We start from the raw sequence: 23,404 nt of genomic DNA, 5'->3' as shown, positions 1-23,404 counted from the left end.
TTTAGTATAAGCTGTAACAGCAGTCTTTGTAGGCCATCAGCAAGGCCTTCAGATCAGAAACTGAACTCCATCCTCTCTGGAGCTATCAGTACAGTACACATTCTAGCGTCTAATACACACTCTTCCTGGAGCAGTTAAATATACTGAATTATTATTGGAGACTGCGAGGACTTCCTTTTACATAACAGAAGAGGCTGAGACCCTGGGGAATATACACTATTAAGAGGGATTATGAAGACTGGATGGGAAAGAAGCAACACTGGTACAAAAATGAAAATAAACAAATATTTAAGGGAAAATGGGCGGCACGGTGGTGCAGTGGTTAACACTGTTGCCTCACAGCGAGAAGGTTCCGGGTTCGAGGCCCGGCTTGGGCACGGGATCTTTCTGTGTGGAGTCTGCATGTTCTCCCTGTGCCTGCGTGGGTTCTCTCTAAGTACTCCAGCTTCCTCCCACAGTCCAAAGACATGCAAATGGGACTAGGATAATTGATAATCTAAACTGACTGTAGGTGTGACTGTGAGTGTGAATGGTTGTCTGTCTATATGTGTTGGCCCTGAGATGGCCTGGCAACCCGTCCAGGGTGAACCCCGCCTCTCGCCCGAAAGCCGCTGGGATAGGCTCCACCCCCCGTGACCCTTAACAGGATAAGTGAAGAAAATGGATGGATGGATGGATGGAAGGGAAAATGGGAAATGATTGCCAAGATTAGACCAGAGAACTCGTGTCAGTTGATGAGAAAATGCAGCCAGCAACTTGATTCAGGGGTGAGAACTATGAAGACTAGTATCTGTCTGGGCTCTATGTGATCAGAATTCTAAAATGTTTCTGGTCATAGTTGTTGTTGAAGCGCTATAATGTGTACTATGCTTCACAAAACTACCATCCTGGCATTAATTCAATTTAGCATCACAGTCACTGAACAACTTGATTAAAAAGCAACATGCAAAAGCTTGCCATCACCACTGACGAAAACAGACACATTCGGCTGTTATGAGTTACTGCACCTCTCATATCAAAAGCTGCATTGTTGGCAAAGTACTGCTTCCATTCTCTTATCAAGTCTTTCTGTCTGTCCCTTTCTGTATTTCTCTCTCTTTCGTCCTCTCTTTTTTCCTGAGATGGACCATGACCACATCTACTTATTAAGTGCCATTAAATATCTTTTAGTTGCTGCTATACAAATAAGACTGACTTGACAGGATATACGCCATGCCATAGACTGGCGAGCTGTCCTGGGCATATCCCATCTCTCGCCCAATGTCAGCTGGGATAGACTCCAGCCCCTCCCCCCATGGCCTTTAATGGATAAGTGGCATAGAAAATGGATGGATGAATGGATGGATGGATGACAGGAAATGACAATATGTTAGGTCCACTGGGGATTGTTACATTTATCATTTATGGACATGTTAAATGGTGATTTTACAATTAACACACACTTTGGCTGCACTTTGATAGGGAATTTGCAACTCTCACTTTATTTTCCCCACATGATTTTTTTTCTTCAAAGGATACCAATGTTCAAGTTAAGAACAGGCTTAAAAACACATTGCCAAAAGAACACTTTAGAGGATCTGCATTAACAGCTTGAGAATGAATTATATTGTTGACCCAAACATTTTCTCTGGGTCTGATATTGGCAGTGACACAAAGGAGCTAGTGACTCCTCATCACAACACCATGTGCAATTTGCATGCACTTGCATACACTTTGCCTCCCAACATTTGGTAAAGGAAGTTTTCTAGAGGCCTGAACAGGTGGAACCCTCCAAGGTTAAAACGAGAGAAAACGAAGAAAGAACGACTTTCCTGCTTCTAGAATCATCCACTACATGATCTTAGATATGGTTGTATATTCAGGTTGACTCACTGTTGACTCCCATCTCTCCGTTGCCGTGTTTCTCCAGCAGGAGCTCTATGTGGGAGCTGGCTGGAGGGACATTCTCGGGACGTGCTCTGACTCCTCCGCCTAACCCGTCCCTCTGGTCAAAGAGAAGAGGAAGACAGCTCATAGGAGACCTAGGAGCGAAGAAAGAGGAAAGACAACTGGCGTAAGAAGTCATTATAACAGCAAGCGTGGTGGCGGGGATGACCCTTTACCTTCACATTATTTGTAACAGCTGGTCTTCCTTTTCTGTCATATTCAAAAAATACAGTCACACATTTTAGTTGGTTAGTTTTAGTTGGCTTGTTTTCATTTTGTGTGATAAAAGGCAGACAGAGAATTTTGAGTAAATATTGTAAAACAAAATAAAAGCCAAGGATGAAATGGAATATAATGGTGTGATATTAATGGGATTTTATTGATAACAAGGTCATTATTGATTCTGCTTATGATTCTTGATCAGTTATCTCCTCTCTATGTGAAAAATTTGCAAGTTGGTCTGGCCTTAGCCTGAGAGCAAGTTGTAGCAGCCGTCATCATGGAGGAAATCATCTGTCAATCCGGCCTGTGTAACACTTAAGCTATGACACACATTATTAGGTTGGGAAGCAGCAGGTTTGTTTTGAGTGTCAAATGTAGTACACACAGTAACCTATATACAGTATAAGGTATAGTCACTTTGTCAATATGCTACATCCTCCGACAAATACTTAAATACAAGAGAACTTCATAGTAAGTTTTCATCTTGCATTGTCCGACAGCTGAAATCAACAAGTTCACACCTTAACCATACAGTTATACAAACAGCAAATTCTCATAAAAGTACATGGAGTAGTCATGACCGTGGAATGTATCACATAATACCCTCAGCTTCACATCTCCATTAGCAGTGCACGGACTTTGGTTGGTTCAGCAACACGATAAAGTAAAAATTTCCAGCCCGTTGCGTTTGACTGGGGGGCCACTAAGCGCCTGCTAGAGATGGCATTCTTCATTTATAACAGAGGGCTAGCGGGTGAAGGTATGCTTGATTTATGGGTTGACTGAAAGATGAGTGCCACTGGTCAGCTCTTAAACTAGCACACATTTAGAGATGATTGAAAAATTTCATTTCAAGTTTCACTGCACTAAACTACAAGCTCCAAAATAGTCAAGAACTTCAAAATAAATACACGTGGCTGGCTCTTTTAACATTCTGGACGCACAAAAAAACTCCAGAATGCTTGGCGTTTTTGGGTGCATCCATTCATTTTCTACCACTTATCCTGTTAAAGGTCGTAGGGGCTGGAGCCTATCCCAGCAGCTTCTCACCCGAAAGCTGCTGGGACCCTGGACAGGTCGCCAGTCCATCACAGGGCCAACACATACAGACAAACAACCATTCACACTCACATTCATACCTACGGTCAATTTAGAGTATCCAATTAACCTAGTCCCCAATTGCATGTCTTTGGACTGTGGGAAGAAGCAGGAGTACCCGGAGAGAACCCAAACAGGCACAGGGAGAACATGGAGACTCCACACAGAAAGATCCAGTGCTTGAGCCGGGACTCAAACCCGGAACCTTCTTGCTGTGAGGCAACAGTGCTAACCACCTGTTTTTGGGTGCAGTATTGCTTTAAAGCATACACACACAGACAAATGTAAAATACTATTAAGTATACCAACATCTGTCACAATTCTACCCTTCTATATTTTGGAAAATTTCAAGCATATACAATTTCAAAATGTTTCTTTACTCTCAATTTATCAGTCATAAATTATAAAATTATAATATAGCAATAACAATATAATTTTACTGTAATATTTAAGTACACATTTTCTGATTATACAGTTTTACAAACAGCATCTTTCATTCTACTTTTATATAAGTAAAGGATCTGGACGCTGCCATTTTCATTTCGGATAATAATTAGACACTGTTAAAAGAATCTTGTCGCCACAGTTTCAGAACATTGGCCAATGACTCTGTCACTTAGCCTTCTTTTAACTATGTAAATAAAGCAACATTTCATATGTTGCACAGAAGTAATAAATTGAAATGAAAATTAAACAGTTACTCCAGAGTAAATTCAGATTCAGAGTTTTTTTCAGCAAACAAAAGCGCATCTTGATATTCTGGTTTCTCTTCTCGAGTTTACTGCCCTCTAGAGTTGTACGTTGGTATTGAATACATCACAAAATGATCAGAGTTTGAGACACAAAGTCACATGCTGGATTTATCCTTCCTTTTGTTTTTTTCACCTGCTGAAAGAGGCCAGGCAGTACACTCTTCAGATTACAGTGAGCCCCCACATAAATTGCTGGTGCATCAGGTATTTCTATATCACTATGATTGCGGCTGCCTGAGAGGACAAATCCAAAATTCCCTTGGTAAACACAAGGGCCTTAAGGTTGAGTAAAGCATCTCTACACTGAAAGCATAGATTGTGTCTTTAACAGAAAACTGGCAGCACCTTAGGTCATGGATCTATACTCTAACCCTGCTGCATCTCTGTTGGCACGTACCAGTGTAATTCACTTCGTTCAAAGAGCAAGTCAGGCAGGTCAGGTTGAAGCCAACTCTCAGTGAAACGTCATAAAGGTGCTTTGCAGCACTGACAACAGTGTCTAGCATAGGTTCAGATCTCCAATACCTTGTTGTTTAAAGGTTACTGAGTGTTATTGATGGGGGCAATGGCCTGGATTTGCCTCTCTGTCTGCGATTCTTATGCCCAGCCTGCCTTTTCATCTCAGGGAAGATTTGTAAAATCAGCACAAGTACTTGGGGCTTCCTGTTCTTTGATGTCTTTGATTTTAACTTCAGCAGAGTGTCCCAGCTGTAGGAAAGGAGTTGTGGTCTGGGCTGACACGGGTACAGACCCTCCAAGGGAAGATGGATGCAGCTCGACACCGGGACAAGGTTTCGCATCGAACTGTTGAGCTCTAAGTCTGTTAACATCATATCATTTTTAACCATGATGATGCTCAGCATCATGTTACTGGTATGTGCACGCAGCGTGTGGAGGATGATAACATCCCTGTTTTTCAGCATTCTTAACATTCACCAGACATTTGATGTTCTCGACTGCCAGGCCCGTCAGTGTGTTCCTGTCTCGGGGGGGGTTGGGGTGGTATCTGCAGAACCGTGAAGGGACTTTTCACGAGACTAAGTCCTTCTTTGTGAAGGAGATACACTGAAATATGAAAATCGGATCTTGGTTACATACTACTGACCCCTGACCCCTGACCCCCTCTGCATCTGGTTGGTTGTCCAGTTGATGTTTTGGTCCATGTGCCTGCATTTCGTTTTGTTTTGTTGGCTTCATGTACCCAAAGTGGGTTTTTTTTAATGATCTCAACGCTACATTTCTGTTTTTGTTCAGTCCCTACATTTCTGGAGGGGAGCATGTCATGCAAATGTTACTTAAAAAATAGTTATTCTCTTAGCTTTTATTTTGATACATTTACCTTTATAGTGTCACCTGTCTGCCTTTCTGCATTCTTAAATTAAAAAAACAAAACAAAAAAAACAACCCTTGTTGATTCACACTACAGAAAAGGAGAACCACTGATCGAGTTTTAACATTGCTGGTCAAAATGGAAATGAATAAAAAATGAACTGCAAGAATGTACACACAGTGTTTGTTTGGTAGATACTAGCGGCCATGTTCCTGTTTCCTGCCTATAGCTGCTGACTGAAATAGAAACAGATATGATTACATTGACTAATCAGAACTGCCAAACTGAATCCAAAGCAAACATTTGGTGGGTGAGTGAGTTAACAGTCGATTACTGAAAATGGCGCCCTGATTTTCTTTTACTTGCTGACTCATTTTTAGCATCACTGGAGAAGTGTGAAATACTGTGTTATGTCCATAACGATGAAAGGGTAAAAAATGAGACATACTGTGAGGAAAGACTCTCTCTGGGTGAGTTCCCCTGACACGGGAAGCGACAGTCATCGAGGTCAGACTCTAAGAGTGGAGACAAGACAACATCGCCTTTGTCTCAAAAATGATCACAACAAAATATTTCCTGCTCAGGAGGAATGGGAAGCAAACGAATATTTGCACCAAATACAAACTAATTGAGGAATCTAACATTAGCTCCAGTTTCTGAGCAAATGCAAATGACTGTTAATGAGCTGTGAACTCACCGGGTAATGAGGTCTGGGCTTGGCTCAGTAGTGGAGGCAGTGTAGGGGCTGTGGACAGACAGCTGGAGAAAGCTTGTGAGGAGGTCAGACTGTAGGAGCTGCTGGAGCCTGGATGGACCTGCAAGCCAGTGAGCAGCAACATGTGACTGACAGAGAAATAAGATTTCACGACCACAGAATTCTTCAAAACCTCAAGTCTACTCGTAAAGAAGAGTGAGAATTTGACGTCTATTTACCAGCCAACAAACTGAATGATGTGCTTAAGAGTTTGTTTGTTTATGAGATTTTCACTGTTTGGTTTCTGAAGCTGTTGAGGCCACTAGCTTCAGGCCAAAAATGATGTTGCTGGCTCTCTCCATTCTAGAGTAGCAATGAAGCGATACACCTTTGTGAGCTCAAGACATCTATTAGTGAAAACTTGAAGCCAAAATAGACTTATTAAATTGCTTTTAAATTTGAAGTGCTTATTATCATGCAAAATTAGTAGATGATGTTTGAGGTGTCTCATTTAATGAGCATTTAAAATGTATGAGGGGCCAGGGGACTTTTTTAGACCAATAATCCAAAACCTTACATTTGCAGTTTCAAATGATATGCAACAAGGCATTCATTTTACATGTTGGATGTTTCATGCATAGTTGATTAGGTTGAGGCTATCACTTCTGTGTAGCAGAGTAAACAAGTCATCTAGGGTAGGGTAGTGGTCAACAAGGTCACATGGGGTATTTGAATTGATGCTGGGAATCTTGTTGATGGTATTTGCAATTTCAGATGTCCAAAATATAAAAAAGGAGCATTCATCACATTTTCACAGCACCATATAGCAGCAATTACGTGAATCAGTGGCTCCTGTTGAGTGATTCATAGTCTAGGGGACATGACACATGCCGTCGAAGGGTTAATAGTGTTGAGATCTGGACACTGCTCAACCTTTAGCTGATCATTATACTCCTCATGATGTTGCATACTGAATTACTTTAATCACTGGCTAGTCCTGTGCATACACAAACACAAACACACACACATCCTTGTACTTATATCTTTGTGAGGACGTTCATTGACATTATGCATTCCCTAGCCCCTCACCCTAAACCTCCCCATCTCAACTGACTGCCTGACCCTAACCTTGACCCTCAACCTAACCAGAACCTGATTCTAACCTCGACTTTAAAACCAAGTCTTGACCTTCAAACGGCCCTTCGAAGATGTGAGGACTGGCTAAAATGTCCTCACGTTCCAAAAATGTCCTCATTCTGTTGGTTAAATATGTATTCTAGTCCTCAATATGTAGCATGTACAAGAACACACACACACACACACACACACACACACACACACACACACACACACACACACACACACACACAATCCTTAACCAAATGTTAGCTGATTGATCTTGATATAAACCTTAGCAGCTTTGCCTCAACTCAGTAGCTGAGAACAGAGTCATCAGGTCTCTGTTAAAATCACACAAGTCAGTTCAAGTGTTCTTGATCGGGGGATGCCGTAATCATGCTGTGTCTTGTTTAATAACGTATCAGCACCATGCCTCCACCTTTGGCTCCACTGACTGGCCGCTCCAGTCACAGAGACTGAGGGGAAATGACACAATGTTGACGCCTTAGAGAAAACAATCAGGGCTGCAGCTCTAGAGGGCTCCTCCCTGCTCCGCCTTTGGCATGCACAGCACAAATGCTTCATCACACACATGATTTTCCACTTTTGAATTACCGTCCGCTGCATTCGCATCACATGCACACGTATGAGCCTTATTACTGATGGTCACTTGTGTTAAGGAGAAAGACTGCTGTGCAAATCAATATGACATGCAGCTCTATGATGAAAAAAGATTAATTTCACCTGCTTTACAAAGTAAAAAATAGAATGTTAAGAGAGAGCACTTGCTGGTTGTTCTGAGACACTTATTGGTACTACATATTGTGTCGTAATTCATACGTGTGCTTGCAAAGGCTGATTATTCTGGTTCTGTTTTCTCTGTGATTCAGCACTATGTTAAAGCGATAGTTCAGTTTTTTTTTTTTGAAGTCCCATTTGCTACTTTTCAATGATGGTGCTGATTGGCAGAGTTCTTGCTCAGAGTAATCAGTGCTGTTCCCCGTGACAGTCCTGTAAAGTTGGGCATACTTGGGCAGGGTCCCGCTCCAGTATGTATCAGTTGATTGAGGGTGACTGAAATCTACTATGTGTGCATTGAGGAGGAAGTTTCAGTGAGCACTGGTCAGCTTGTACATAACGTGAGCGTGACCCCGGTGGTCCTGCATGTTGTTCTTGCCAAATTTTTCAGACCAATTAAGAGAGACAGCATGGATTGTTCTGAGCAAGAACTCTGTCAATCAACATCATCATTGGTAAGTAGCAAATAGGACTCAACTTAAAAAAAACTGAACTATCCCTTTGACAATGTCACCTACACCATTATTGGAATAGAACACACACCAACCATGGAACTGGTGGCCCCAGAGTGATGTCAAAAATCAGATTAAACCGCCTGGAATAACAACTACTAGTTAACAAGATAAATGCACTAGCAGTATCTATGAGCCAAACACTCGCAGCACTCATTGGTGTTCTATTTTGACCCAAAACATATAACACATCACCACATCAGCCTTTTCTACCACAAAAACATGGCTCCAGCTATACTCTTATACACACATTCATCATTCACAGTCTGGTTTACTGCAACAGTGTCTTCCATCTTCTGTCTTCATACCTGCTTCCTCTAGGTCACATTATAAGGAAACACTCGATTAATGTTCACTGTTATGCAGACGATACGCAGCTGTACATGAAACAAATCAGCTGACTGAACTGGAGGCCTGTCTAATGGACATAAAAACATTGATGACCTACAGTTTACTTTCATCAAACTCTGATAAAACTGACTCTATATAATGACATAGGTTCCCTGGATGGCATCATCCTGGCCCCCAGCTCTACCGTAAGGAACCTAGGAGTTCTCTTCGATCAGGATCTGTCCTTTAACTCACACATTCAGCAAATTTCTAGGACTGCTTTCTTTCATTTATGTAACATTGCTAAGATCAGACACATCCTGTCTCAAAAAGATGCAGAGAAACCTGTCCATGCTTTTGTCACTTTCAAGCTGGATTACTGCAGTTCCCTCCTATCAGGCTGCACCAATAAGTCCCTAAAGACTCTCCAGCTGATCCAAAACGCTGCTGCCCGCGTGTTGATGAGGAACTGTTAGAAGAGACCATGTCTCTCCTGTCCTTGCTTCTCTGCATCGGCTCCCTATCAAATTCGGAATAGAATTTAAAATTCTCCTTCTAACATACAAAGTCCTCAACAATCAGGCTCCTTCATATCTGACAGAGCTCATAGTCCCCTATTATCCTGCTAGAACCCTTCGCTCCCAGGATGCAGGGTTATTTGTGGATCCTAGAGTGTCTAAAAGTAGAAACGGAGCCAGAGCCTTCAGCTATCAGGCTCCCCTCCTGTGGAACCGTCTCCCAGTTTCAGTCAGGGATGCAGACACCCTCTCCACCTTTAAGAGCTTATAGCTAGGTCTGGCTTAGGCTGGCCCTTAGATATGCTGCTATAGACTTAGACTGCCGGGGGATCTCCCATGGTACACTGGGCTCGCTCCTCCTCTCTGTCCTCCTGTATGTGTCATACATAAATCATACTCATATGTGTTACTAACTCTTCTTCTCTGGAGCCTTCAGGCTCCCCAAATCCCAGATCCTGGGTGCTGCTGGAGGAGGCTTCAGACTTGAAGAAGCTCAAGCTGCCACCCTTAGCATCACCTGCTCACGTCCCCATCTGTCCATCAGTCTCTTCCCTTTCTCTCTCTCTTTATCTCTGTCCAACTCTTTCCTTCTGTATATCTGTCTTCCTCCATTAACTGTCTTTGTCTCTGCCCCGCTCTCCTGCTCTCTTTCCCCCCAACTGGTCAAAGCGGATGTACATTCCCATTAAGCCTGATTCTGCTCAACATCCCTGCCTGTCAAAAGGAAGGTTTTGGTCACCACTGTTGCAGGATGTGCTTGCTGATGGAGAATTGTTCGGTGTAGATTCATTGAAGGAGTGTGGTACTAGACCTGCTCTACTTGTAAAGTGTCATGAGAGAACTTTTGTTGTGATTTGGCACCATTCAAATAAAATTGACTTGACTTGACCTCTAACATACATCATTCAAAAGCGTCAAAACTCATACCTAGGGGTATAGGTCCTTCCATTTTCACTGCTGCTTCCATCCTCTAGAACTCCTTACAATTTTTAACCCCCTATATCAGCAGTGTTCAATTAAAATTCAAAAAGGTCCAGTTACTAAAACGGCCTGAATCTTATATTGTCACTTGAAACAGCGTACCCTGACGACAATGAAATCAACAACGTACATACACTTCTATATCATTCATTGTCAAATTTCAAGTGTTTTCAAAGTAATATACTTTTAACATCCTGATAAGTCTGAACTTGTACGGCACTTGAATGGGAAACGGTAGACTCCAGTCCTGTTTTCAGGGTGGACCTGTCATACTCTGCTTCCAGTTCCATCATTTTACTTGGCCTCACTGTGGATGTCTGTGGGTGCCTTTCCTCAAAACACTCATGTTTGGTCTCATAGTGACGCTTAACGTTGCCACTTTTTATTAACGCCACAGTTTCACGGCACATGAGACACAGAGGTTTCCAACTGGCTGCAGGCAGAACCAACATGTATCGGTCCGTCCATGCATCTTTAAAAGTTTGGTTTTCACCGTCTACTTTTCTCATTTTTGAGTAGGCCATTTATTCTAATCTCCTCTCTCTCACTATTCCCTGGTGCTGAAATGTAAACAATTGACTTGATTGGCTTGGGTATTGATGATGCTCCTGTTGTATTAACTAGATTAGCTGCGCATGCACGCATGATTCAACTTTTTCTTGATATTAGAATTTTAACGGGTCCGGACAGAACCGTCACTCGGTCCAGACCCGGACCGCAGTCTGCCATTTGGTGATGCCTGCCCTATAAAATATCATTATTATCACCATCATCATCATTCAGACTTTATCTGTATAGCACCTTCCATACACAGAAAATGTAACACAAAGTGTTTCAAACAAAAATAGCTCCACTGTTTTTCTTCTGTTTGCTTCCTTTGTTATGTGTCTTTCAGTATTTTGAAAAGAAATGTAAATGCCCTGGACAGGACGTGAGAGTAACACAACTCTATTTTACCTGTGTGTTTGAGACGGCGTTGGCGGATGGAAGAGAGAGTGAGAAGGCGTGGGATGAGAGGAGTCCTGATGAGAGCGGGGTGCTACACATTCCCCCTCCCAAGGACAAGGAGGTGCTACACACCCCGCCACCCAGAGAGAGAGGGGTACTGCAGACACCCCCGCCAAGTGTGAGGGGGTCTTTGAGGCTGGAATAGATACCTACAAGAGACACAGAAAGTTAGAAGAACTGGGCTATGACAATGTCTCACCTCATACAGATGAAACAAACACAACATATAGTGTATTTCTGTCAGGTCCATTCACGTCAAGAAACACAAGAGATGATAATGAGCTTGATTTGTTTATTATAGTACAAATTGGCGGTATGGCTCTGTTCAGAGGAGTCCCCTGATAATTTTTCATGAGCACCATGAAACAGGGGACCAGCAGCGTGAGGGAAGGTTCTCCCAGTTTAAGACTGGAAGAGCAAACATACCCCCGTTGACAGAGCAGCAACATGACATGGAGCGGACTATGACATGTATACACGACAAGGTGGAGCTGGGGAGGTGGAGGGTAGAAAGTTGCGAGCAGGAGCAACTGTACAGCAAATAGCAGCAGCAGCAGATAGCAGATAGCAGATAGCAGCAGATAACAGCAGATAACAGCGGGCAGAGCAGCATAGCCAGAAGCTAGCAGAGCGGGAGTTGAGGCCGGGTGACATTTAAGTTGAGAGCGGGGGAACTAATGCTGACGCTTGAGTTTTTATCTCCCATACACGACACTGTCACATCATTTGTCCTCCGGTTGTCCTCATCCACTTTATGTCCAAAGATGTTACTTGCTGTGTGATATGCTGTTACTGTATATAGATATGCTGCTATTGTAGTGTTGTCTTGGCGCATGTGTAATGGAAACATACAACAAACTAGCTGCAAATGAATACACACAGAAACACAGACACAGACACACACACAGGAAGCTCGAGGGCTACCACACACACCCACTCACCCGAGCCAAGCAGCGAGTTGCTGCGGCCTGTGGGGAAACTGCTGGCAGAGGAGGAAGAGAAAGAGGAGGAGGAACAGGAGGTGGTGGTGGTGGGCTGCGTGGAGGGAAAGGCCGGGTGGGGAACAGAAGACGGGCTTGGGTAGAGGGAAGAGGTGAAGGCTGGAGGAGGAGGAGGCGCAGTGTGGTGATGGTGGTGGTGATACTCGTCTTCACTCCTCTCTCGGTTCTTGCTTCCACGAGGTCGGCCTGGACCGTGGCGGCTTTTCTTGTTGCCACGGTGCCTCCTCTCTCTGGACAGTGGTGGGGGTGTGGCTTTGCCCTCAAGGTCTGCCTCTTCTAGGATCGGTGGCGTGCTCAGTTGAGATGGCTTGCAAAGGGACTTGGAAGGTTTGTAATCCCCTGAAGAGGAGATTTTGCGGATCTTGCTGCTGGTACCTAGCGCTGACGTGGAGGTGATGCGCATGATGGACCCAAAGGTGGAAATTGTGACCTTATTCTCAAAAGGGCTGGAGTTGCCATCTGAGCGGTCATGACTCTGGGAACCTGCAAGTGGTCCATCCACAGGAGTCAATGCTGGTGGCTTGTGGTATTTACTGTCCTCCTCATCCTCATCCTTTTCATCCTCTTTCTCCTCATCTTCTTCATCCTCATCATCCTGGACCGCTGGCCTCCTGTGACGCTCTTTGCGCTCCTCGCCGCTGTGGTCTTCACCTCCTCGATCATGGTCACGCTCCAGGCGTGAGGAAGATGAGAACTGATGGAAATCCTGAGCTGAAGACAGGGAGCCACCTTCAACAGCAATACAAAGCTTGAGTCAAGTCAAAACAACTCTGCATGGTGATGGCTCAAGAGGCCGGTGCATGCAGCGCCATGTCCTACCTGTGTTGAAAGGACTGGATGAGCAGGAGGAGGAGGAGCAGCTCTTGCCGGCATTTCCTGTTTTCTTACTGCGATGACCGTGACTGTGTGAGCTCAGCTTCTTGGACTTTCCCTCATTGTCTTTGCTGCTGTGGTGACTAGATGAGATCTGTCCCAACACATATGCATCAAACTGACATTTATTGACTAAGCTGTTTTATGAGGTCGACTACAGTGAAGCGTTCTGACTAAGTTATTGTGGTATCAGGATGTCTTAGACATAACTCTGCTTTCATGACTCACTCTAGAAGCTTGCAGGTCGTACCTTGTCTATGGTGCTGGGCGTCAGTGACGTTCCCAGGCTGTCAGAGGACTTCTTGTGGCGCTCTTTTTGCCGAATCTTATCCTTATGGCTCTGAACAGAGAGTAATTTACAAGGGTGAGGTGGTGAAGGCTCAGGACCATGTATGCAAACATGCCAACAGCTTGATAAAAATACCACATCCACATAGGGTGCATTAATAATAGTTACTTAATGCTTAATTGTTTTCCAACCGTCATTGTTGTAAAGTTAACACCCTTGATAAATGATTACGTGACACAACCGTTAACAAAGTAGTAACAAATTATTACTGTACCCTAATAACAAAATGTATCAAAACATTTGACATGTCACTCTAAGTCACAAGTTAAGACATCTGAGATTTCATGTCTAATTTTGATACTTTTCAGTGCTCTTGATTGTTGTAAGCTAAACATGTGTTTGGATACAAACACTTACTTTCCTCTGTCTGTGGTGGTGGTGTTTGTCCTGTGATGGAGAGGCAGAGCGCCCCCTGGAATGACTAAAAGAGCTACTTGTATTTTCACTGGAACGCAACTTCTTCTGCTGTAAAAAAAAAAAAAAGAGAGGACAATGTAAACAGGAAACAACTCTCAAGACCAAATTAGAAAATAATCTCCGCTTAAAAAAGTGACTGGTGGGCCAATCAGGAGGACATCAACAGGACCAACATAAATGTTGAGAAAAAAAGAAATTTGTAGAAGTTGTTCTGCTTTTCCAACAGAGTCAACAACTGATAGTTGCCTCAGGACTGACCTGTTCCTGTAATTGTTATGTAAAACAGCAATATTGGGCTACATAGGTTGAGTGTCTCTGGGATCAAATGACAACCTCACATATATCTCCTTTACACAGAAAAAAACTCATCCAAAAGTGGGAAAACAAACAGCCAGAGGAGGTTATGTGCCTGCCTGGCCATTTCTTGGCCGGGCTCAGTGAAGCCTGGAAGTCTAGTCATGCCTAGCCATGAAATAATTTTGCGCATAAGCCCCATACTGAAAAACAAAACAACATCTGAGAACCTCAAAAGTTGCAAATGAACTGCAGAATGTTTGAGGAGGCAGAAATGAACAACAGCCGCATATAACCAGGAAATACCTCACAGGAGCAGGGTGTGTGAAAAAGAGCCATTAAAATTGGCTGATTCTTCCACAATCTGTTGCTGCTACCATATCAAACAAATGGTCCAGTGATTGTCTATAACTTATAATTTCTTCTTTTTCTACTATTCTATTGTCTCTTGATAGATATATGTCTTACCATTTTGTTGTAGTGATGCTTGCAGTAACCACAATATTTCACATTGTCAGCTTCTGGGCCTTCTTCCTCACACAGCAGACCAGCCATCTGAGCACTAAATGGGGTGAGAGTGCGGGTATGCATGCACACACGCACATGCACGCATACGTGCGCACACACATGCACACACACACACACACAAACGCAAGCACAAACACATACACACACACACACACACACACACACACACACACACACACGTACACTGTACATAATCCTTTGAAAAGTATATCCCTATGGCAAAAGCACGTAGGACCTTAACACTTACCAGGTGACATGGAAGGCCTGTCGGCAGCCCTGTCTGTTGCAGGTCATACAGGCTCCGCAGGCAGCCTTGCTCTCCCTCCCCTGGTCCTCACAGATGTAACATGTCTGGTAAGACAGCAGAGAGGGAGGGGATGAAGACACAGACCAGTCAGAGAAGACAGAACACTTTTGCTGTTTCTAAAGAGCAGAATCATGCTGGAAGTTGTGGCAGCTTTGGCCATCACACTACATGCAGCAGTGGTGGGGTATAAGAGCATATACTGTAGCATCGCCGTATTCCATTTCAGACTTTATTTAGGTAAAACAGATGCTGACAATTTTTTTTCTTAGGGGATAACATTTGCAGATGGAAAAAGTAAAAAAAAAAAATCACAATATGTAACAAGACAGGCAATCACAAAAGTCAGCCTATTGGGAAATTGCTGAATTGTTTGTAGTTGCTGATGATGGTATCACATCTTGGGGTCTTCTGGTTTAACTGTCACGTTATTATTGTTGTGATTACAGCACAGCAAAGATGAAAAGCCTCTTGAGCCACAGCTAGAAACCATCAGGATGCTTTGCTTGTCATGACAGCAGATGGGGCTTTGAGAGGCACCGAGGTTTGCTCTGCTGCGTCGTTCAGTAAAACTGTTGAACAGATGTTTGACAGTGGCGAGACTCTAGCTAACTGTGGACTTGTTTCAAGGGGAGCGTCTACCTCACATTATTCTTGTATCCTGATGCAGCAACAATGTAAAACATCTGCCACCCTCTTGCCAGCTACCGTGCTATTTCTGTGCTAAAGGGTTCATGATAAAACATGGAGCAAAAGGGCACTCACAACAAAATGGATCACAGGTCAGGCTGGAATACTCACTTCCTGTGAAAGCAACATCAGTCTCCACCGACGTGCTCTCAACATTCACGTGAGCACACACTAACAAACACACACATACACACACAGCTTTTGTACTCCTTCCTCAGCTTTTCGCCGGTGAGTGGGACGGACTGGTGGGGGGGCAGAAGAGGCCTAGCAACAGGTGTGAGACAAAGGAACAGCAGGCTCTTTACCTTGTTGCCTCAGCCCTCTCTGAGTCGCCCTTTTCTCCTGCCTTTCCTCAGTCTTCCTCTGCTCCACTCTCCGCTCCCCTCGGAGGATGTCGGTCGGCTATGTAATGAAAGCCCGGAGACATAACGACACCGGCCATATAAAAGGAAGGGTGGCTTCTCAAGTTTTCACTGTCTATTGTGACGCTGTCTAGGAATGCAGGCAGCAAAATCTGGATGAATGGCTCTGACGGGGGAAAGCTGCATGCAATTTACTGTAGCTGACACAGTAATATGAAACCGGGCGCTCAAACACTCACATGTGTACATTTATATGCAGGCACGTACACACACACACACACACACACACACACACACACACACACACACACACACACAGAAAGCCAGCATCTGGCTGCTCAGTCAAACGAGTCAGAGCGTTGCCGTTGAGTATTGATTTCTTTGGTTAAAAAGCCTTGTTCAGGCACATGCAGGAGACGACGACGACCGAAAAAAGCTTGACAGACACAATCAAAAGTTCACAATTAAGTTACTGGATTGATGTGTGATTAGACTGCAATGGCTGGAACAAGTCTCTAGCTCAAAAACTGGTTTTACAATCTGCTTCATAGACAAAATGACCAAACACTCACAGGTCTGACAGTCTAAACATGACAACACATATAATGAAGGTCACCAACATGTGCTATACCAGTAGCTCAACAGCAGCTAGTCTGGCAGGAGGGAATCATAGATCACAACAATGGTAATGAATGAAAAGATGATCTTGGCAGAGTTCAGCTTGATGTAACCCTGGAAGCGATCGTCATGAGGCTACAGCTCCCAGGCGAGCCGAAACACTCCCAAAACTTGTGTTGCCCTGAGAATAAACATGCGCTTTCCTCTGATTGATGGTACGATACATTTTGTTGTGTGTGATTCTAAAACTTTTTGCACGTCTCGGTCACAAAGCTAATGCCTTTCAGCATTCTTCAGATGGCACTGGGTTTCCCTGCCTGCACCAGACCCAATGGCGAACACAGCACCCACTGTGCAGGAGCCTGTCCTGAGTGGGTACTAACTCAGTACTGAGTGGGTACTAACTTTGTACTGAGTGGGTACTAACTTTGTACTGAGTGGGTACTAACTTTGTGCTGTGTTCTGACTTTGCACTGAGTGTACTGATGTTCAAAGTGATTCCAATAGAGTCCAGCTGTCTGCTGGGCCACTGATTTCACATATTTCACACCTGATGAGAGCAATGATATCAAAGACTCCGTCCAGTTACTTTATAAGGTACTTTCACATATTTATAACATAATTCCGTTCGTTTCCTCAGTGATCGATACATCAATAAAAATAACAGCAACTGCCAACAAGTGGGTCTTTGCATTGTAACGTCAGAGTTCACCAGACTGACACATACAATTGAAAACAAGTTCAGATTCATGAACATATGCCAGCGTGGGGGTTTAACGTTTCCTTCTGACTGCCTGATGTGTGGCCCCTCGCTAACTTTATCCAAGCCAGTGTAGCCCTCTGAGGACACATGTTGTCCACCTCTGCCATAGCTGAACAGAATTGCTATGCTGATGTATTTTTAATTTTGGTCATAATGGTGGGTAGTTAGAGTGCTTATTTTTTTTCTGAGGAGGTTCTTGGTTAAATGGTTATTTGAGAATCACTGGTCTAGATTCAAATACTGAAATCGATGAAAAAAACAAATAAACAAAAGGCATCACTTCCCCAGCTGCTTGTCCCCAAAGTTCTCGTGAATCAGGAATTTACAAAGCCCCCTTCGGAAATACACGGGACTCCAGACAGAAGACGGTCGCAGAGCTGAAGCCTGAAATGAAGTTGGGTGCTAGCTTTGTGAGCTACAGTTAGGCTAACATTCCACCGCTCGCAACATTAAAAATGTGCACACACATAAACATGTCTGGATGTCAGTCCCTTAACCCACCACAAGCTCACTATAGCATGCTCTCTTGAGGGCACAGTGTGCAAAAATACATATTCCAATTGGTTTGAACCTTTTTAGAAGACGTGACGATTTTTTTTGACAGCCCTAATGAGACACTACTCTCCCACACTGACAGTATCATAGTACAGCAACTCTATGATGAATACGACATCTTTATTGTCACATGCACACTGTGCGGCGAAACATATCCTCAGAATTTATCCCATTCTCTACAGAGCAGTTAGCGGCAGCATGGTCAGGTACCAACTGCCAGTAGATTGGTCAAGAAAGCCACATGGATACAGGGAGGCATGCAAACTCTACACATAAAGGACCTGGGACAGCTGGGACTCAAACACATTTGCTGTAAGGCAATAGTGCTAACCACAGTTCCACTGTGTCAAGATAATCCATACTTTAAAATAATTAAGAGATGACACTTGACAATGTGTATGGAACTCATGAAGAAAACAGACCCTACGTTTACTATCTACTCTCTCGCCTGTGCTGCTTTCTTTATTGTTTTTCAAGGCCACGCCAACCTGACGTCCAAGGTATAAAGCATGTACTCAGTAGAAACACTAAGAGAAGGATGGGCTTGGATACTGACTGGTGTTAACATGAACAAATTGCTTACAAATGTCGGTAAATAATGTCATCATAAGCCCCTTCAGATCCCCCCCCGATAAACGAAATTAATTTTGTGTCACGCTCAAAACAACGTATCCACCGTTCACTGGCTGCTTCTTTCACAATGGGAGTGAAGTATCTCGGGAGTGCAGTGTGTCACACGATGGACTGGGCGAGGAAAACATTTTCATTAGATTAAAAATTCGTACACGCCCCTTAGAGCATGATGAGTCATCAAATGTTTTACAGGAAGAGAAAAGATGAGGATTTTGGTGTCAGAAAACTTTCAAAATTATATTTGGCACATATTAAGTGATAAGTGAACAGTTAACAGAATGGTGCATATGAACTTGGGTTGCCACCAAGAGGGGCCTGTTACGTTTGCTGACGAAAGCTGCTGGCACAATTTAAAATATATTTGAATTTTTTTTAGGTAAATGAACTGAGAAAGACAACTGAAGGACAGCTGATTGTTCATGATACATGTCCAAATACCACAGTTAGTGACAATCCTGTAGAGTGACTATCTAAGTACAACATCTCTGATCAAGGCTGATATCAATAATATATAAGTCAGGCTCTGGTTCATTCATAACCCATAAAAATTAAACGATTGTTGATCCCAGGTAAAAATAATTACTTGCAACATTTAATTTCATAATCATGTCAAGTATTCAAATGTCATCTCTGGACTTTCAAAAAAACAGTGAAGTTCCCAACCTGACATAAATAGTTTTAGTCAGACCAACAGCCCACAAGTTTAAAATTACAACAATTAAAGTTTTTAAATGATTTCTGACGTGAGACTTTTCCATTTTCAGTTCACTGACTCCTCGCTTCCACACTCCTCAGTCATTTCCAGTGAGTGCTCTGTCATGCAGTGTGGTAAATGTAACTTTTTTCTTTGTTCGTGAAACCTGCATCTCCTCTACATCTACTTGAGGTCATTTCCCAGAATGACGTTCCACTTCCTCCAGAGAGCAGGCGCGACCTTGCCACAGTCTGTTCTGGGTCGGTGCATGACGTGTGGGTGGAGGCAGCGATGGTAATGTGGAGTGTTCTGGGTAGTTTTTTCCTATTCGGGGAAAAGTAAGAGTTGGGCTGTTTCCACATGTCTCCGGCTGTGATTTGTTGAGGCTACTGTTGTAGGTGGAAAAGTCTTTTTTTTTTTCTTTTAAAATGGATTTCTCCATGTGGGATTGTTGACACTGATGGGGAAATTGTGGTCTGACATTTTCTGTGTACTGACTCCAAAAATCATGAACTTACAGCTAGAAAATGGATTGTAACTACTGACTAAAACATCATTCTCCACATGTTCTTAGAGCCGCACTCCACCTAAATATCATCACTTGCTGGTCAAGTACTCAGACTTTGGTAAGACTTTACAGTCAATAATGATAACAATAATAATAACAATCATACTCTTTGTGACCCTGATGAAGTAAAATAATTGTTAACTAGGAAAAAATGAATGAACACACACACACTTTTTACATCTAACTTTGCTGTAACTCATCAAGTCAACATGTTCATTATCATTAGTAGACACATTAATTAACTATTACCTACCAGCTAACTTATCATTATTGGTAATGAATGCACCCTAATTACCAAGTGTTATATTACCAATGTTACCAACATTTCTTTCCCCTGTGTGACTTTTCATCAATTCCAGAACTCTGAGGACGCCAGCCTCAAACCTGTTACTGGAGGCTACTGAAGACACGAGATTAACAACGAAAACCATTAAAACCATTGTTTGCTACTTCTCAATCGCACCTACTTGACAAACACTTTGCACACGTGGATGCACCGTTTACAGCAGTTTAAGGCTGCGTGTCTTTTAAAAATGTTCAATACTGGTACCAATATTGCTACAGTGACTGCCGGTTCCTGAAAGGTACTTCTTTTGGTACTGATTTCCCTAAGAACTATTTTAAAACAGAAAGATTACGTCAAAACGTTATCGTAATCATTTCACGCACACACACAAACACACACACACACACACACACGCCCGTACACACGCCCACTATTACACAAAAAATGCTGTTCAATAATAAAACCTCTTTTAAACAATAGGGTTTGCCTTCCACCTCAGTGTGGTCAGCCCTTACCTACAGAAACAATCATGTTGTAGTTTGGATCCTGGTGTAGCAGAAACACATCAACAACAGATAAATTCTGCCAAAATCTCTCTCTCTCTTCATATATATATATATATATATGTTCACTGAAATGTAATTTATGAGCCTTATAGTGTAGTCTGGTAGACGCACAGCTAACTGCAACAATTGGCAAATTCACAGTGGTTGTGTGAATCCTGCTGCTGGTACAAATATCACCTCTGTTGAACAGGTAGTTGATAAATCCTTTATTGGCTTTTTACTTCGCTGGTCAACTGATACGTTTGTGTTTTTCAAACCCTGTAACACCAAGTGAATATATCAGACACCTCTATATCACCAGTGAGATCTTTTTTGTGTTAAATTGGGATGTGTATGTGTTTGTGTGTGTGTGTTTAAGCTTGCTTTGAAAAAACTTTCTTCGAGCAATAAATTGTGCAAAAAATCTGTGTGTATCAGAAAGGATCCAAAACGAAACTCATAATTAAATTAGTTGTTCTTTTGTCCAGCCAGCCATTTTCTATTGGGGGGGGGGGGGTCTGGAGTCTATCCCAGTTGTTCTTTTACTTATTTTCAATTGTTAGTATGTCCAGTAAACACTAGTTTGAACATTGTAAAGTTTTGTGTCAATTACTTGCTGGTTAATATTTTACATGTCATTTTATATGACACGAGGGTTAATATTGATGTCAGTATTTAGAGAGATATTTCGACATTGGAGAAATGTTTAAAAGTTCTGTTTTTGATAATAAAAAATGAGAACAAACTTGCTGAACTTAGATGGACATCTATCAAATAAATACAAACACAAGTATTAGTTGACTTGCAGAAATGTGACTACGTAAGATCATGACTATAACACACTAATATATTTTCACTTGAACAAAACAAACTACAAAGAAGACAATAAAACAGGTGCACTGTCTCTGTCTTGTGCAGTACATGTACACTGACTACTTATTATCTTCTCTCAGGTAGCATAACATCCAGCATGTGACGTCAGAATCCACGAATGGTCCACAGCAGCCACACCGACCAAACCGCCTGCAGACTTCGGTGTCTGCTGACATGATTTGTTTATTTCTGGCGACATGCCTGTTGTGTGCAAGCATTGCTGACGGTGTTTATCTCAGAAAAGCCCTATAATTGGTTCAACAGACGAATCAATCTTCGTGGTCAGCGAACGAGCCTGCAGGCTTTATTAGGTTCACAGTCACGCTGTAGAGAGTAAAAACTGAAATGTTTATTTAATTTGTTTTTTTACTGAAAAAGTAAAGCGTTGACTGGATGAAGAGGATTTAGATCCGACTGGAAAATGTCAATCAGAGTTTGTCAACAGACATTTTGTATCATTTTGCTGTTGCTGACCTTTGGTTTCCTATGATTTGAGCAACAAGTGTGTTGCTGGGAAGTTCTGAACTCTGGTTTCACGATGAAGTCATGCACGGGAAAACAGGGTCTAGGTGATTTCATGACACTGAATTAAGAGCCACTGATAACAACTTTGTGTGCGGTATGACTTTCATTTGTGACAAAAAGCCAAATACCTGAATGAGTTACGTCTCCAGGTGGTTACACTACAAAAAGCTGCAGCTCAGAATAAATAGCAACAACAGGTAAACAAGAGTCTGGCCACGCAGCTGGAGCCACTCAGGAAGTCGGATTATCTACCTCATTATCATCAATTTCTCTGTGTGATTCAAACACACACCAAGGTGTGCTTGACAGTACAGCCTCTTGCAAAGCAGAGGAATGACCACACAACATTTGTGAGGAGAACGTCCGGTCCAGCAGACCAGCGTGTGTAGACGTACCTTGATGTATCTTTCATGTGGGACATACTGCAGAATGATGGGTTCCATGGTGAGAACGTTGGCAAACTGTACTTCAGGGATGTAGAGCGCACACACAACGTGGGCCCAACCTGACAAAGAGACTATTTGTAATTAGAGGCCCAGGATGCGGACTTGCTGTTTCATCACAAACAAAAGAAAGAGGAGGAAACACCGGGGGACTCGTGAAACAGATAGGATGAAAGTGATGAGTTTCCTCGTTTACCTCCGCTGTCCGTCCTCTTGAGGGCTCCATCTTTGTGGGGGCACAGCTCACACCTCTGTTTGAGGACAGGAGAGGGACCAGCAGGTTAGGAGTGTAACACCAGAGCAGGAATGGTTGCATGTGTGTCATGTTCTGTGTCAGCATACTCACCACGCGTGCCGCCCGCTCCTGTGACTCACACTTACGGCAGAACCATGGACCGGTGGGCACCTGGACTATGCCATAGCATGCTGGTGGGACGGACACACATGCACAGACATGGGTAAGTGACGCATAGTCACCTTCTATATCCAAATGAATATACACATGTACTCATTAATGATAATGTACATACATATATATATATATATATATATATATATATATATATATATATAAAATTTTATTTTTTTTAAATCAGTTGTGTTCTTGGTAAAAAATTTTGAACCCATTCGTTGCAATTCAAAACACTCTCATCTTCCCTTTTGAAACGGAACCTCCAGCTCAGGGCTGAGTGAGCAGGATGAATTTCTCTCTACAAGTTACTCGCTCCCTGTCCAGGCGCTGCTACAGCAAGTGGACACAACAAGGTAATAACACAGGAGCGGGCCTCCATGGCT

The 23,404-nt window shown here is 42.9% G+C and overlaps 1 protein-coding gene across 2 annotated transcripts in view; it reads right to left on the bottom strand.

Moving 5' to 3' along the window:
- Positions 1-23,404, bottom strand: part of LOC147256906 (protein AF-17-like) — a 30,491-nt gene that overhangs the window by 6,329 nt on the left and 758 nt on the right. The window contains exons 2-14 of one of the 2 annotated variants that reach the window (XM_086210573.1): positions 22,956-23,035; positions 22,806-22,860; positions 22,562-22,671; positions 14,998-15,101; positions 14,691-14,784; positions 13,869-13,976; positions 13,413-13,502; positions 13,109-13,256; positions 12,230-13,000; positions 11,238-11,437; positions 6,026-6,143; positions 5,777-5,843; positions 1,873-2,021 (exon numbers count right to left, since the gene is read on the bottom strand). In XM_086210573.1, coding sequence (XP_086066699.1) covers positions 1,873-2,021; positions 5,777-5,843; positions 6,026-6,143; positions 11,238-11,437; positions 12,230-13,000; positions 13,109-13,256; positions 13,413-13,502; positions 13,869-13,976; positions 14,691-14,784; positions 14,998-15,101; positions 22,562-22,671; positions 22,806-22,860; positions 22,956-23,035 — 2,094 coding nt within the window. Of the gene's footprint in view, positions 1-1,872; positions 2,022-5,776; positions 5,844-6,025; positions 6,144-11,237; positions 11,438-12,229; positions 13,019-13,108; positions 13,257-13,412; positions 13,503-13,868; positions 13,977-14,690; positions 14,785-14,997; positions 15,102-22,561; positions 22,672-22,805; positions 22,861-22,955; positions 23,036-23,404 lie in introns of both variants that reach the window. The other variant, XM_086210572.1, reaches the window with a different exon arrangement.

The sequence above is a fragment of the Aulostomus chinensis genome, chromosome 8 (assembly GCF_037954235.1).
Source record: "Aulostomus chinensis isolate RoL2024-O1b breed Wild chromosome 8, RoL_Achi_v1.0, whole genome shotgun sequence".
Lineage (NCBI taxonomy): Eukaryota > Metazoa > Chordata > Actinopteri > Syngnathiformes > Aulostomidae > Aulostomus > Aulostomus chinensis.
The sequence above is the reverse complement of the archived record's forward strand: the minus strand, read 5'-3'. Positions and strand labels throughout refer to the sequence as shown.